General features: G+C 38.9%; 1 protein-coding gene across 1 annotated transcript; it reads left to right on the top strand.

The window, feature by feature from the left end:
- Positions 1–1,804: 1,804 nt before the first annotated feature.
- On the top strand, positions 1,805–15,000 carry LOC306743379 (scavenger receptor cysteine-rich type 1 protein M130-like; the record flags this gene model as incomplete). The annotated part of the gene is made up of 11 exons (XM_079225883.1): positions 1,805–1,940; positions 3,903–4,214; positions 4,318–4,422; positions 7,183–7,476; positions 7,945–8,253; positions 8,406–8,705; positions 9,393–9,577; positions 12,650–12,758; positions 12,962–13,120; positions 13,465–13,557; positions 14,525–15,000. The coding sequence occupies 11 exons, from the start codon at positions 1,805–1,807 to the stop codon at positions 14,998–15,000; spliced, it is 2,478 nt and encodes an 825-aa protein (XP_079082009.1).
- Between the last annotated feature and the right edge of the window lie 830 nt (positions 15,001–15,830).

Genomic DNA, 15,830 nt, shown 5'->3' on the forward strand with positions numbered 1-15,830 from the left:
CACATATACACATACACATGTTGAATGCTTTCTAAGAGTTCAACCAACAGAATGGATGCTTTACTATTATTTTAGATTCAATGCTTGAAGTAGACTGCAATTTTCAGAACAGTACGAACGTCCAGACTCCCTCATGATCTCGCTCCAGAGTGCATTAGTATAATGCGAATGCCGTATGCCTCCGGTAGCTCCCTTAGGTCCTCTGAAATAGGTCTGCTGGTTAGCTCGTTGAAGACTGAATAAAGTGAACCAAGGGACTGTGCGCTTGCTGTCCTCGGCCCCCGGGCTGTGGGAAGCTTTGCACCCTGGGAGCCGGGTCTGCAAACTCCCTTAGGTGTTTAAAGTCAGTTGTTTTTAACCAAAACGGCTAGCCTAAATATTTGTAAAAAGGTCTTTTAGTAATTTATCTAAATGCGCTCAAGAATTCACGTTAGCAAAACGTAAGTAATTCAAACACAGCATAATGTCAATGACCAGTTATGTGAATACTACCACGCCAATCACAACACATCGCCAGAGTAGCACGTGTTCAGTTAGCCTGTTAGCTAGCCAACTTTTCCTCTGATGCAGTGACACAAAATTGACCGTTTTCATGTTTTTTTTATGGAAAAGTGATAGTGGGAGACAAACCTGCATTAGCATGTTGTGGAAATATGACCCTGGTGTGGCAGTGGGTGGTAGGGATGGGGGGCGGTGGACTAAATATGAATTGTGGTCATCAGAACTGGCAGAGGCAGAACACATCAAAACAGCCCACTGTTTTTTTCTCACGTTATTATTGAAAAAAACAAATGCACAAAGCCAGTTGCTCGATTAAGATGAGAGGCGACATAATAAACAGCAAAGTCAGAATAAAATGCTAAGGCGGACAAGTCTAAAAATATGCATGTCATAAAAAAAAGAAGAAGATAGGTTTGAATCGTCGTGGCCATGTTCTCCAAGTGTGTCCAGGTTGAACGATTGCATCAAATGGGGACTTAAAGCTGAGTATTTGTACATTCATCTTCTTTTTTCTAGCTCAAGGAATGTCAAAATAAATCAAATGACACATTTCCGTCATGTAACTCAAGTCTTGATGTCTCTGTTGAGGAAGCAGGACATTTCTTTCACTCTCTGAGCTGAGTGTGTTGCGCTTATTTTATTCTCAGATGTCAGAATTACTTCAAGAGGTGCATACATTTAACATTTAACATATATATGTATATATATATATATATATATATATATATATATATATATATATATATATATATATATATATATATATTTAACATATTAAAGGCAGATGCTCTAAAAAGTTGACATATTGACAGTGAAATGTAATCATTTAATCATATTTCTTACTCACAGAACATTGCCTGTTTTGTTTCAGTGCTGGGTATCTTTTGGCTGAGCAGCAAAAATGTCATAACTTCTTATTTTAAATATGAAAAATATATTTGAAGCAGATAGTAGGAGAATATAAATGGATTTGATTGCACATTCAAGCCTCTATTTAAATTAAAAGTGTAGATCTCAAACTGTATAAACTAAAAACCTGCATTGCAGTCTAGAGGACAAAACCATATTTATAAAAAAGCATCGCGCATCAGTTATAGAAAATGCTGCAATGTATGATCACCTCACAATTTATCAGCGCACGTGAATTTTACAATCTCATGATCTCTGTAGCGGCTCTAAAATACTTCTCATGGATTTTACACTAGCCTCTCAAATGATGTCCTATTTGTCCTCGTAGGGAACTTTAGCGTTCACATATTCATTTTACACAAATATAAGTAACAGTATAACTCTGTCACACCTCATGTCCGTGGGCACATATAAAGGGGAGCCGATCGCTCGCCTGCCTCACTGTCGCTCTGCTGTGAAGACGATGTGGTTCTTCCTCCTCCTCCTCCTCCTCCTCCTCTACTCAGCTCATCAGCCGCTGATGGCTCAAGGCAAGTTACAGTCTTTGGACTCAACTCTCTGTATCGGGGACCATTTCAGAAGTATATATAAGTCAAGCATGGCCATTTTGGAAAAATGTTTTTGTAATTTCCTGAAGGTAAAAGCTCCAATGAACAGAGAATAGTAGAGTAGTTATTAGAAGTGTTCGCAGCAACATAGCGACTCGGCTTTCAGTTTAGAAGTTTAAACACATTCAATATTTTTTATTTTATTTTCAAATCAAGGTTTAAAAATGTAAGCGCCGCAGTCAGATAAGAAATATTCATGAAGGTTTTGTCAGCCTGACTGACTTAAGAAGCTGAATAATAATATAAAACATATTGTATACATTATTTGATGACATTTCATTTGACAAGTTTTGATATGTAGAAAGAAATCCCATGTGTTGTGTACATTTAAAATATGTGCCAATTTCATGATCCTTCATTCAAGAAAATATATGAGGACGACCAAAAGTCATAGCCCGTGTCCTCTGTATGATAAATGAATTCATATTGTGTAAGTGCTAATGTAAGTCTCTTGATATAGAAGTTACATCAGAACACTTTGGTCTTTTGTCTAAAATTGTCATACATTAGTAAAGTCAGTGTAAAGCAATGTGATTGATATTGAAATTAATTATAAGGAAATCTTGCATTGTTTTGGATTAAGTCATTCACAACAGGTTGCAATCAAATATTTGTATTTATTTGTTTTTTTAATTAACTTTATTTAGTATCCCACCAACACATTGATCCCATACAGTCTTAAAACGTAGATATAACCTTCCTCTTGTGTTCGGGTCGGCACCGATCGTTTTAGGTTTTTAAATGGATAAAAGAACCACATAAATTAGTTTATTGCATTAAGGCTTTTGGACTTTGTCAGGAACCTCTATTTCAACAAAATCAAACAAAAACATTTTGTTTCACTAAATTATGAAATGCTGTGGTTGAAAGTATGACCTTTGTGTTGTTGGGGGTCGGTTTCAACCCAGTTATACAAATAAGACTTGCTTGATTGGTTGTTGTTTGTTTGACCTTGAAAATCTATATGTTGTGTTATGACTTGTTCTGCTTTTAATTCTGCTTTTTAGTTCTATTGCTGAAAAAATGACTTTTTAGCCTTTTTATTGAAGTAAATATATATGGGTCAAAATTGACCCGTTATTGCAATTTATATTAAACTGAAAAAATAAATAAAATAAATGTATTGATTTGTTCTAATACCCCTCAGTAATAGGCAGGTAACACAACAACATTTTATTTATTTTTATTTTGTTGAAATTGAGGGGGTATCCTGACAAAGAAAAAGCCCAGAGGCCCACACCAAAAATATTAAAACATACAACAATATGTTCATGGATAAGGAAGCCAAACAAGGTAACCAAGAGATGAGAAACAAATTGGATGATAGATAAATGATAGATAATTATATTTTACAGCTGATTTAAGACATGGGTCAAAACCGACCCGTTAACATAATAATATATATATATATATATATATATATATATATATATATATATATATATATATATATATATATATATATATATATATATATATATATATATATATATATATATAATATATTATTATTATTATTGTGTGGATAGACCTAAAAAGATATTCCTGGAATTAATAAAAAAAATATTAATTAATAACATTATTATTATTAAAAGATTTAGTTACATCATTTCTTTATTTGCATGTTAAAGTTGCATTGAAGATTTTTAACTAATAGTAACACATAATCGGGTATTCAAAATGGAGGAAAAAGAATGTTGAGAATGAGAAAGAGGTTTCAGGTTTTTGCAAAGTTTTTGCAACGTTTGACTCAATGAAAAGCATGTCAAAAATACATGTGTGGATCACTTCAAAAAAATAAAATGAATACATAAAGCCCACTAAATGGTCACTCTATACTGCATATCTTTACACACCTTTATAACCCTCCTGTCATGTGACCAGCTGACAACAAGATCTTTCTGAAGAATGGGGAGCACCCATGCGAAGGCTACGTCGGGATCTACCACAATAATGAGCTGGGCTACGTGGGGGAGAAAGGCTGGAGCACGGAAACTGAAAACGTGGTGTGCAAGAGCACTCACTGTGGGGACGCCGTGAGGAGCTCCAAGATGACCGCGCCCTGGCCCGTTGACAAAGTCTGGCTCAACGAGGTGACATGCAGCGGAAACGAGTTGGATCTGTGGAGCTGTGACCATCCTGGCTGGGGGGTCAGCCTCGGCCGAAAGGACTTTCTGAGAAGGATTGAATGTTCACGTAAGGCTGATGAAAAAAATTGCGGCTAAAAGTATTCCTAAATATATAAAAGTACATGATGATAATGATGATGTCACTGAATTACCTGTCTTTGCTCCTCTAGATAAAATCAGCATAAGCATGGATGGATATAGGTGTGCAGGAGCTGTCCAGTACTCCCTAAATGGGGGGGCAACGTATGCGGGTTACTTTTGTGCTGACAACTGGGGTAAGAGTTAGTGTCGTGCATACAACAAATACACTTCAACAGCATTCAGGTGTTTTTAAACTTTTGATTTATTCCCTTTTTGATTTTTTCAGTTGCTGTTTCACTGAACAAAAAACGTGACAAAATATCGTAAATTATAAAAAGTAGGAAGAAAAAAGAAACAGCATTTAGTTTTTACACAGTGGTAGAAGACTTCAGTAAACATATAGGTTTATTAACAGCTGGACATACTTACAATATAAGCCAAAGTTGAACAGTGGGCCTGTTATGCTTCAGTGTGTATTTTACATCTTGCAGTAGTTTTATCTATACTTTGTACAAAGTCAGGTAGTTCCATCCTGTGGTTTCCAACCTTGTGTTTACCAAACCCTAACCCCCCCCCCCCCCCAGGGGTTGTGAGATGAGAGGATAGCAGAAAAAAAGTGTTGCATAAAAAATGTGTTTCCTTTTTTCTTCTGCTTTTTCTTTTTTTGTTGTTGTGTAAAACATTCAAATGTTTGGTCTTCAGGTATTTATTGAAGGTGACTGTGAGGAACTTTTAACGGGTTATGAAACAGTCTCAATTAAACCTTTTAAAAACAAACCTATTTTTAGGCCCTTTCCATGAAAATTGCATACCCAAACTAAAAAAGGTGTATCTCTGGAACCACTAGGGCAATTTGAATACTTTAGTTGTTATAATAAATAACAGATTTTGTTCAGATGTGTAAATATCAGTCTATATGTTACTGGTTAAGAGTAAATGAAGTCAAAATCGAGACAAAATGAAAGCTCCTCATAGTAGCTTTAAATGAAACCACCTGAGAAGTTTAGAGGGGAGATATAAAACTCAACTTTGTAGTTTTCTCCTTTATTTTAAAGCTCGATACATTTTTAGTGTTTGCTTTTGACTTTGTAATGCATTTTAATGGCTTTGTTTGGTTTAGGTGTCAGGTGTTGCGACATGTTTAGTAATATGCCGATGATTATTCCTCACTGTACATGCGATTCCTCTCACATAAAAGGAAAGGGTGATTCCGACCTTTTGTGCAAAAGCCTCGGTTGCGGCTCGCAGAAGGAGATCGTTGAATATCCATGGATGGGTTCGAAGGGATTCAAAGACAAGAAGTCACAGACGATGACGATCAAGTGTTCAGGCATTCAGAATTTCACTCATCTGTGGCAGTGTGCCACGAAGATAACACCGTCATGTACAAAACCTGCTTCGGTCATATGCACAGGTAACACACACACACACACACAGTCATTAAGTGGACTCAAGTATTGCAGAGAATTAAGAAAAAGGTTCACAAACAGGTCACGAGAGCATGCAACTCCAAGGAAACACATCAAATGTCTGTTCCGGCCAGCTGAGGATCGCAGATGAAAATGGCGACTGGAAGTCAGTCCCCTGGTCCGTCCAAAACAACAAAACCAACCCTGATGCGTGGTGCCAGAACATGCACTGCGGCACCAGCGTCGATCACAGAAAGGATGGCGATGGCACACATCTGACATGTTCAGGTATTTAAACTAATTCATAGCCATCTCTCATAGTCATCTCTCCCACAAATCATTAACAACTTTTTCCCCATGATTTTCTTTTGTTTTGTCTGATGTATTATTTCACATTTGTGAAATATCTTGAGCCACTTGGAAATGATGAATCATGGTATCAAAAGCACTTTCCTATGTTTGATTGTTTTTTTCCTTCACAGACAATGTTAAAGTGGTTCTGATGGACAACTATAAAAAAAGCACATGCTACGGGGCAGTTTATGTGGAAGTGAACAATATGAGGCAACCCGTGTGCTCCACCTGGAACGACGAGGCTGCTCAGTTGGTTTGCTCAGAGCTAAAATGTGGGAGTGTAAGTTTTCAGTAGCTGTGTTTCCATGTTGCATTCACCTACATGTGTGCACATTAGATTAAAATACGCCGCAAAACTCACGTGACTGAACAGCTGTTTCTGCTGGCGCTGGTTAAGGGACTTGTTTTGTTTACGGTTTAAAACATAAAAATATACTTAACAATGGAATGGAATGGACACTTGCATATCTTTTTGTTGAACATGAAACCAGGAGACGATTAGCTTAGCTTAGCGGTAAGACTAGGAACGAACCTGGAGGCCTTTTTAGCTCTAGGCTAGCTGTTTTCCCTCATTTCAAGTCTTCATGCTGAGCTAAGCTAAACATCTCCTGGCTGTAGCTTCATGTTTAACTCGGTGGTACTCGGCCCTCTCATGTAGCTCCTGACAAAAAAGCTGATAAGCCTATGACCCAAAATGTCAAAATATTCCTTTTGTGTCATTTTATTTATATCAACAGAGTATATTATTACTGTTATTAGAAATAGTAGTATTAATCTCATCCAAGTATCTTTTATTCTCAACATCGTATGTATGGCACAAACGAATGACATGATATTCAGATGATCATAACGTCTTTCTTCTAGGTGTTTAGTAAAGGTACAAGGCCTAATACACAGGGGATAATGGACAACGTGTGGTGCTCAGGCAAGGAATCCTCACTGTGGCACTGTAGAGCCAAGCGTGCCCGCCGTCCTTTTCCATGTGCTACGCTTAACATCGCCTATGTCGTCTGTACAGGTGAGATATGGCAGAGTCATATGGTGATAGTCTCTTCCTATTAATCTTAACTTTGACATGACAAAGATTTGTGTGATGGCATGTTGTGATACAAAGTATACATCCAATTGGATTCATTTCTGCACAGCAGCATGTGTTACGTGTTTGACAATTCTCTTGCTTTCATGGAGCAGATAGTATGAAAGTGAAATTGGTGGACGGTCCTGGAAAATGTGCCGGGAGAGTGGAGATCGAGCATGAGGGCAATCCGTGGAGGGTCTACGAGCAAGAAGGGGCCGACACCAACTCAGCGATTCTCTGCGGACTATTGGGCTGTGGGAAAAAAGGAAAAACGGAAATATTCAGACAGGGTTCAGGTGAATTTCTGCAAACGGGTCTACAATGCGAGAAGAACGCCAAACATATATCTGATTGTATTAAAGGTCAAGCCAACCGACAGAAGAAGGCGATGGGAATAACCTGTGAGGGTGAGTGTTTTTTCTCTCTCTCCATTTGTCTGTTTTTCTCTTTGACCTTCTCATGTTGCGCCTCACTGTCATTCACCAAATCCAACGTGTCAGTTTACAGCAGAGAGGTGTCGGCACTCAAGTGAACTTGATTCTAGTACAGCCACTGCAAGGTCGAACGAGTCTACAAAAATGTACTCGACCAATTACCAGACCATTAAAAGCTAAACGGAGGGTCATTTTGAATACAGTTTTCCATATAAACTTGTGTATATTTAGATTTTCAGGCCTGAAAACAGAATTTGCGGGACAATTGAATGAATTGTGTAACTTGTAAAACTACATCTCATCATTTTTATGATTCATAAGCGAAAGTAACTGTCTGTGCTTGCTAACCCTATCTTGTAAGGGAAGAGGGGGACACCCTGCACAGGCTAGCAGTCTAGCATAACCTAAGACTAATACACCTTGTGCTTCTGTCCCTGTCAGAGCACAAGATGGTTTTTCTGAAGGGAAATCAGTCCTGTTCGGGCTGGGTGGGGATAGAGCAAGACAAGCAAACCTACTGGCTCTCCGGCTCTAACAAGACATGGAACCAAGAGTCTGCAGACACTGTGTGTCGGCAGACGCACTGTGGCAGCGCCTCACGGTATTCCTTCATCTCTCGTGGTGGTCTGATGAAACCCATTTGGAATGAGTCTTACCTCTGCTCATCCGACAACGAATCCCTGTTTGACTGTAAAACAACAACAACACGGCCAACTGACCACGACACTATTGCCACTGTGAAATGCTCAGGTAATGTGACATTACAATTTTTAATTGAAAAATCCTCTTTTATTCATCATGGCCATTAATTATTACATACATTACAAAGGTTTTGTTCTTAAATAAATCTGCTGATACAAGTCTGCGAACTGCATGCTTTTGCTGTTTGGTTGCCTCGACAGAAAACATTAAAGTGAACCTGACCAATAAGTGTTGGGGCAATGTCAACGTTTGTTTGGGCGTGAAGTGCGGAGGCGTGTGTGCCGACACCTGGACAGAGCAAAAGTCGGTGATGCTGTGTGAACAGCTGGGCTGCGGGAACAGAGTCCTGCCGGCCACCAACAAGCCTAAAGGAAGCAAGGTGATCTTCAAAAGTATGCACTCCACAGAGGAGACGACCCACCTGTTCCAGTGCAACTTCGTCAGAAGTGATGAAAATGACAACACCTGTGACCATAACCAAGCTTATGTCGTCTGCTCAGGTAATTCATTTAAAAAAAAAAATATATATATATATATATATATATATATATATATACGTATATATATATATATACGTATATATATATATATACCGTTCCTCTGTTTGTTAGGCAGTTATCTGAACATCTCACAGATTCCATTGAAATCTAGAGGGAAGTTAGACTGAAGAACAACTTATTTGTTATCCGCCAAATCCTTTTACATCAAAACAAGTTGCCCACATGTGAAAAATACATTCTCATTTCCAACTCGTCAAAAACTGATGTTGTTCCTCTAGCTAGAGATGTTACATGCCTTTTCAAAATAAACTTCCAACATAAGTTTATAGGTTACTTAGTTAGATTTAGGAAACCACACTTACACGTAGTGTGTAAGTGGTGTTAGTGAAGTACATTAAGTACGTAGCAAAAGTAGGATAACATAAGTGGTGTTGACGTTTGGTCCCACGGGACACAAACAGTGGCCTCCTGGATGAACAGCTATGTTTGTCTAGCTAGTCGCTAAAGTGTGTCCCTGTGTGTCAGTAACAGATGCGAGAGCTGCCAACCCAGCAATTCTATTCGACGACTTAAGATTGAGAACAATTTTTGAAAAAAACACAACTAATTGTTTATTTTTCTGTCTTTGAACACATGGTATAATAACAGAAGGGTTCTAACTCGGTACCTTGACTTGTTGTGTTGCAGGTAGCGTCGAGGCCAAATTCAGTTCTTCAAGAGATAAATGTTCTGGAATTGTGGAGGTGCAATATGAAGACAATTTGCTCCCAGTTTGCTCTGAAGCTCTCACAAAGAAAGAAACACAAGACACCATCTGTGGGGAGCTGGAATGTGGTGATGCCATCAAACAGATGCAGTACTTCGGACCTAAGGTAGCAAAGCGTCGTGCCATTTCAGAAATCAAGTGTTCTGCAAATAACGAGTCTTTAGCAGCATGTACAATCGATTCTAAGGAGCTCGCCTGCACTCCTGGTGGCCTCCAATGCTCCGGTATGTCAAATGATTTTGTCTCAAATTGATCACTTTGAAACATGTCTTTCTTAAACCTATCTTGGTCAAACTATGGTTTGTTTCTTGTCCTATTTTAGCTGTGTAGGCTACACCTCATAATGTTGGAAAACCAGGATGGATGGGGGTGGGGGGGTATGCCAAGCCGCTTTCTTGCACAGAATTAGATGAAAAAATTGATACTTCTGATGCTTCTAAAACAAATATGAAGGTAGCAACAGGAGACTGTAAGCTTAACTTAGCATACAGACTGTAGTGGAAAAACTAGTTTAGCTCCAACCAATGTTAAAAAACAACAACAAGACTATAACATGTTGCATTGTTTCTTTAATCCGTATGTTCGTTTATGGGCCAGACAGATGTCTTGGCTGGTTTTAAAGTCTTGAGGTCACTGTCACCGTCTTTGTGCTATATGCTAAATTAACTGGCTGCTTGGCTGTAGTTCTATTTGGCATAAATATATGGTATTGATTTTCTTATCTTAATTCTCAGCAAGAAAGCAAATAAGCAGATACTTCCCCAAAACGTTGAACCATTCCTCTAACATCCCATCTTTAATCAAGGATATATTGTTTGCCCGACAGTTAAAACACACTAATAATCTGTAGACATTTCCAACAAGTGGTAGATCTATCGGCAAATTGGTAGAGGATCACAGAGTTAACTAATTAACAAATGTAATATTTCTGTTCCTGCTAATGACAACGTTTGTCCATTTCCTGAACCTTATCTCACCTCTGACTGGATGCTTTTTTTTTTTAGGCTGGAGCAAGACAGCGTTGACTGTCGGCAAGTCCTGTAGTGGAGCTGCGGTGGTTCTCTCGAAAGGGAAAAAAAGTGCCATTTCCTTTGAGGGCTGGAACACAACTGAGGGGGATAGACTTTGCCAGGATTTGGGTTGCGGCAACGTCAAGACCATAAAGTCAACTACGTTAGGTTGTCTCTGGACCGAAAACTTCAGCTGTGCAGATGTCAAGGCTCCAGACAACATCTGGGACTGTGAAAAGAAAGTCTATCGCTCCCAAGAAAGCCAATCAAAGAAGCAGCTCGTTATTGAATGTCAAGGTAAAATACTTTTTCTACAGGATTGCCTTTGCAAATTATCATAGAATCTTAGCAAAGATGCAATTTCACAATCATTCTGAATGGCCATTCATAGTGTAGAAATGATTGTTTGGGAAATATGATCATTTGCTGCCAAAAGTTTGACAGGAACATTGACACATCACCCTCATGTTGGTTTGCTAAATACAAAGCTGCAGCAAACAGCTTAGCGTAGCTTAGCATAAAGACACAGACGAAGCAGGAGAAAAGCCTGGTTCTAAAAAATAACTCTAAAGCTTAATAATTTACTAATAATAATTTGAGGAGTTTGGTTATTTCTAGCCCTCCAGAAAGCCACAACTTGTCGTTGCTCCTTTGATATTTGATCTTGTTACTATACTGCTTTCCTTCCTAGATGAACCCGCGGTCACCCTTTCAAATAAATGTCACGGTGAAGTGAAGATAAATGGCATAGCGGTGTGCAGCAGTCACTGGTCGGAGAGCAACTCACAAATGGTTTGCGACGAGCTGGATTGTAGCAACGCCATTCCCGGCGTCCGTGGTAACAAGTCTATTCCAGGTGATAAGTACCACCATGTCAGTTGTGAGGACAACCATTATACACTGGGCCAGTGCAAGAGATTCATGGCAACGTGTTCCGAGCCTTTAGTGTCCATTAACTGTGTTGGTAAGTACGATTGAATTGAATGAATACTCAAATTAGCACACACACATGGGGAGAACACCAGAGGAGGGATGGACAGAAGTGCAATCTATGTCATGCGTACAGAATGAACAACACATTCAATGCATATGACGTAAATTATTCATATGAGAGAAGTACGCAGAATAATGATGACAAAATTAGGACTAATAATAAAAACAGCGGCAGTGGATATAGTAGAATAATAATGATAATGAAAGCAGTCATGGTATCAGAAATAGTAATGTGACTAGTAATAATAATGTTAGTAGCATTGGGTGCCAGGCAGGACCAGGGTGCAGACACAACCACGATCCATGGAAAGCACAGAGACTCCGGGGAGGAAGTAGAGCTAGTAATGTGCCATGAAGAGACGTTCAGTCGGGACGGCCTGAGTCGGGCTATCTGTTTCCCTCCAGCTGCTCCCTGTCTTGATGCTCAGCTTTGCTCACCGTCTCCTGACCCCAGCGTCATGTTAATGAGACAGATATATGAAGGCTTTATGGTTCTTTCTATCAAACTCCCGGCAAGAAAGTGAATAAGCCAAAATGTCAAAATATTCCTTTCAACATTTTCTTAAAATAATTTATTCTCATCATTTTTACAGACAATGTCAAGTTCAACACCACAGAAACATGTGGAGGTCAGATTGAAGTCAACTATGGAGGCGCGTGGAAAAAAGTGTGTCCCCTGAACAAGTCATTTCCCCGGAAACATTTGAAAATGCTGTGTAAAGAGCTTGGGTGTAAAGGCCACAATGCTAGCATACCGAGCCAATACACAGACACACAGGTAAGACTTTACATTTCCTCTGTTTTGTTTGCTTCCACTCATTAGTCTCATGCGTCACCCCTCAGGACTACTTCTTACCGGTCACTCCCTGCACATCCCTTCACACTTCATATTTAAATACACATGTCACTTTAACAGTACACTTTAACATACACTTCACATTACTGTTATCTGTTTGTCTGAGCACTTTATCTTATACTTAATGTGATATATATTGCACTGTAGTTGTTGTTGATTCCTCGTTTGTGTAAACATTCCTGGTAAATAAACGGATTCTGATTCTGGTATTGTGACATCACAGGATCTTCTGTTTCACTATAGGCTGTTCACTCAGCCCTCACTTGTATGGCTGCATTTAATGCTATCGCTCTAAAGACAGACACATTTGAATTTCAAGGTCAACTTGGAAACAGTGCTGAGTTGCACCGATGATGCCCAGGACTTGAAGTACTGCCTCAGCAACAAGCCTTGTCAGGAGGGCAAACCTGCTGAGATCTACTGTGACGGTAACCAAAACCACGAATCCTTTCCCAATAAGTCAAGATTGTTCCCCAAATATCCATTCAGTCGTTTGGCAAATCTGAATTTAGTCAACTTAAAAAACTATTTCTGATCAGATTAACGTGGCTCAGAATGTCTAGAAGAATCCAGCAGCATCTCCGCTCTGAGTAGAATGCAGAAAAGACAAGGTGTCTGTGTTTGATTGCAGAGTATGAGGTCCGTCCAACCGAGCAAACCAAACCCGAACCGGAGCCCTTGTGGCCTAAGCTGCTGGGGGTAGGAGTCGCTCTGGTTCTGGTGATATTGATTGTCGTGTTCATACGAGTCTGCATGGTCAAGAGAGCCAAGAAAGGCCAGAACATCTCGCGTGAGTATATTATTCTATCACACCTGTCTTCTTAGTCGTTATGGCTTCTGTTTCAATTGAGTATTGGAAAAAGTGTACCATTCTAACAGACTGTACTGGAGCCTTCTGCCACAAGAGGCCAGTCTTTCTGCATGCTGCTGTATAACAGCTGAAAAATGTAGAAATTGAAATTACAGCACATCACTGTTACCCCATCAATGTCTACCTGAAAGCAGATTAAAGTGCAGCACTGGAGCAACATTCTGGTCTTAAAATGAGTCTAATATGCGCATGTTTTGTGTCCGAACTGTTTTTTGTGCCGTCCTGACCAGTAAACGTCTAATGCCCTGTTTTTGGTGTCGCAGGAATGTTGTCAATACAGAAAGTGGAGTGTGAAAGTGGCGACTATGACGACGTGATGGGCAAATCAAACGAAATGGAGGATCTGAATCATGGCAGTGAGTCTCGAGACATGTGCATTCATTTGTTTTACACTTTTGAATAGAATAGCGAATTTTAATCACAGGCTGTTCCTCAGTTTTATATCACCAGTATTAAAATGTACAATAGTATAGAATCCCAAACGAGGTTGCGCAAATTTGGATATGAATAAAAGTAATACAAAAAAAACAAGAGTAGGATACATTTGACTAAACTAGGAATGTAAAATACAACAATATAAGAATAAAAAAAAGAAAGTGTATGAGAAGTAATGCTGGCACCAGTGTCTGATAGAATAACAATAAAAGTAAGAAACCCTTTGTAAAATAGAAAATCCATTGCGCACGCTAATGAGAAAACATTGGTGCCGATATTTAAAAAAAGTATTGAATTGGAATATTATTAAACATGATAACAGGTAATAATTGCATGATGTTGGAAAACAATATTTTACAGGATATGGATATAATTGTTCATATAGCAGTATTTCATTTTACGTTCCATTATGTTGGCATCACAGGTATATTGCTATCATTATGCTTTTATATTAGTATATATATATATATGCTATATTATACTATTTTCTTCAAATTAATATATCATTACTTTACAGTGTGTATATACTATATACTATACTACATACAGTATATATAACATCTTAACACTAATTATGAACACTTTTATTAATGTCACCTCTCTAATTTCTTTTTATTTCTTATTTTAGCTTCTATTAATTTCATTCAAATAGTTCTTTTGTTGTTGTAAGTTCTCGTTGTGTGTCTCTTTTTTGCGTCCTTGGGGATGAATTGTCTCACTTTAATATTCACACTTGATGTCAAAGTAAAAATAAGCACAGACTTGGAATACGGAGAACATACCTTTCATTGAGAAGGTTTCCTGTTTTCATAACTGCATCGCGATTTGGAAACGCAGGTCGATGCGAACGTGTTTGTAAAAAGCGCTTCGTCGCTGCTGTTCATGCAGGATTCAGATCCGAGTCTGAAGTCATCATGGAGAACGACGTGCAGAGCACTTCCTCGTTTCCTTATGACGACATCGAGGCCGTGGCTGTGGTTCAGCCGCTGACCTATCGGGCCGGTGCCTCGGGGGGCGGACTCTTCCACGAGGGCGCCACGGGGGAAAGCGCAGGAAAGTTTCGGACCATGCTCGATCGCATCTTTATCACGCTAGAAGACCGGCACTATGACAAAGTCTCGCATTTGTCAGCGATCAGCAATTTTAACGGGCAACTAATTGTTTTCACAGGCGGGTCGTCCTACGAGGTGGACGACCAGCAGGTGAGTTACGACGACGTCGAGGCCAGCCCTGAAATCCCTCAGACCGAAGCTGAAGTCCACGACAGCACCCGAACCCCAGCTGAGAGCGACGCGGCGGCACCTCTAGGATCGGGGCAGGGGAACGAGGACAACCTGGTGCCAAGGCCGGTGAGCCAAAACTGAGTTTGGCTAAACAAAGTGTATCTCCCCAAAAACACAAACGTATTGAAAAGAAGTTAAAATTACAGACGGGTGAACAATATTACAGAACGGGGTTTTGGTATGCTGCAGAAATTTGCTGAAGGGGTTAAAATACATTTTGAAATAACTTTAAAAATGATATGGAAAAGGAAATGCATCAGTCAAGGAAACAAAGTAAATCATCCACACTCTGGAATACCGTTCATTTCAGATAAACCAATATTGTATAGATTATGAATAGAAAAAAAAATCTGATTGCGTATGTGCCTTCCAGTGACATAAAGTGTGCTTTATCTCTTATTTTGCACAAGTGTGTATAATCAATCATCATGAACAAAGTGTTTGACTCTCTTCAAATGTTCAAGATGAAAGTGATGCAAATTTAGAGCCCTAAGCATGCATAACAGCTTTTGTGTGTGTTTCCGTTCTATAATCTACTGCCTGTTGTTGATTTCATGTTTTTATTATATGCGCTCTGGTTTAGAAACATGTATGATTTTGTGATTTGTTTGTTAACAGTCGTTGCTGTTGTACAAAGCTTTGATGATTTAAACAATATTTTACGAGAAATAAATCTTGCAGTAGTTTGTTAATTTGATTGCTACAGAAACATATATGTGTTGAAAAAACGTATAAATGTATAAAATGCTATAACACAGCTGATACAGTAAACTCATATTACCACATAGCTACAGTGTATATTTCTGTGTACGTTTATAGTTGTAAGTTGTAAGAATGTATAACATTGAGATTTTACGGTCACATTTATGTTTTTTTTAAAGGAATAGTTGCTGAGAGTTTGATGACAATGT

The sequence above is a fragment of the Taurulus bubalis genome (genome assembly GCF_910589615.1).
Source record: "Taurulus bubalis genome assembly, chromosome: 11".
In the NCBI taxonomy this organism is placed as follows: domain Eukaryota; kingdom Metazoa; phylum Chordata; class Actinopteri; order Perciformes; family Cottidae; genus Taurulus; species Taurulus bubalis.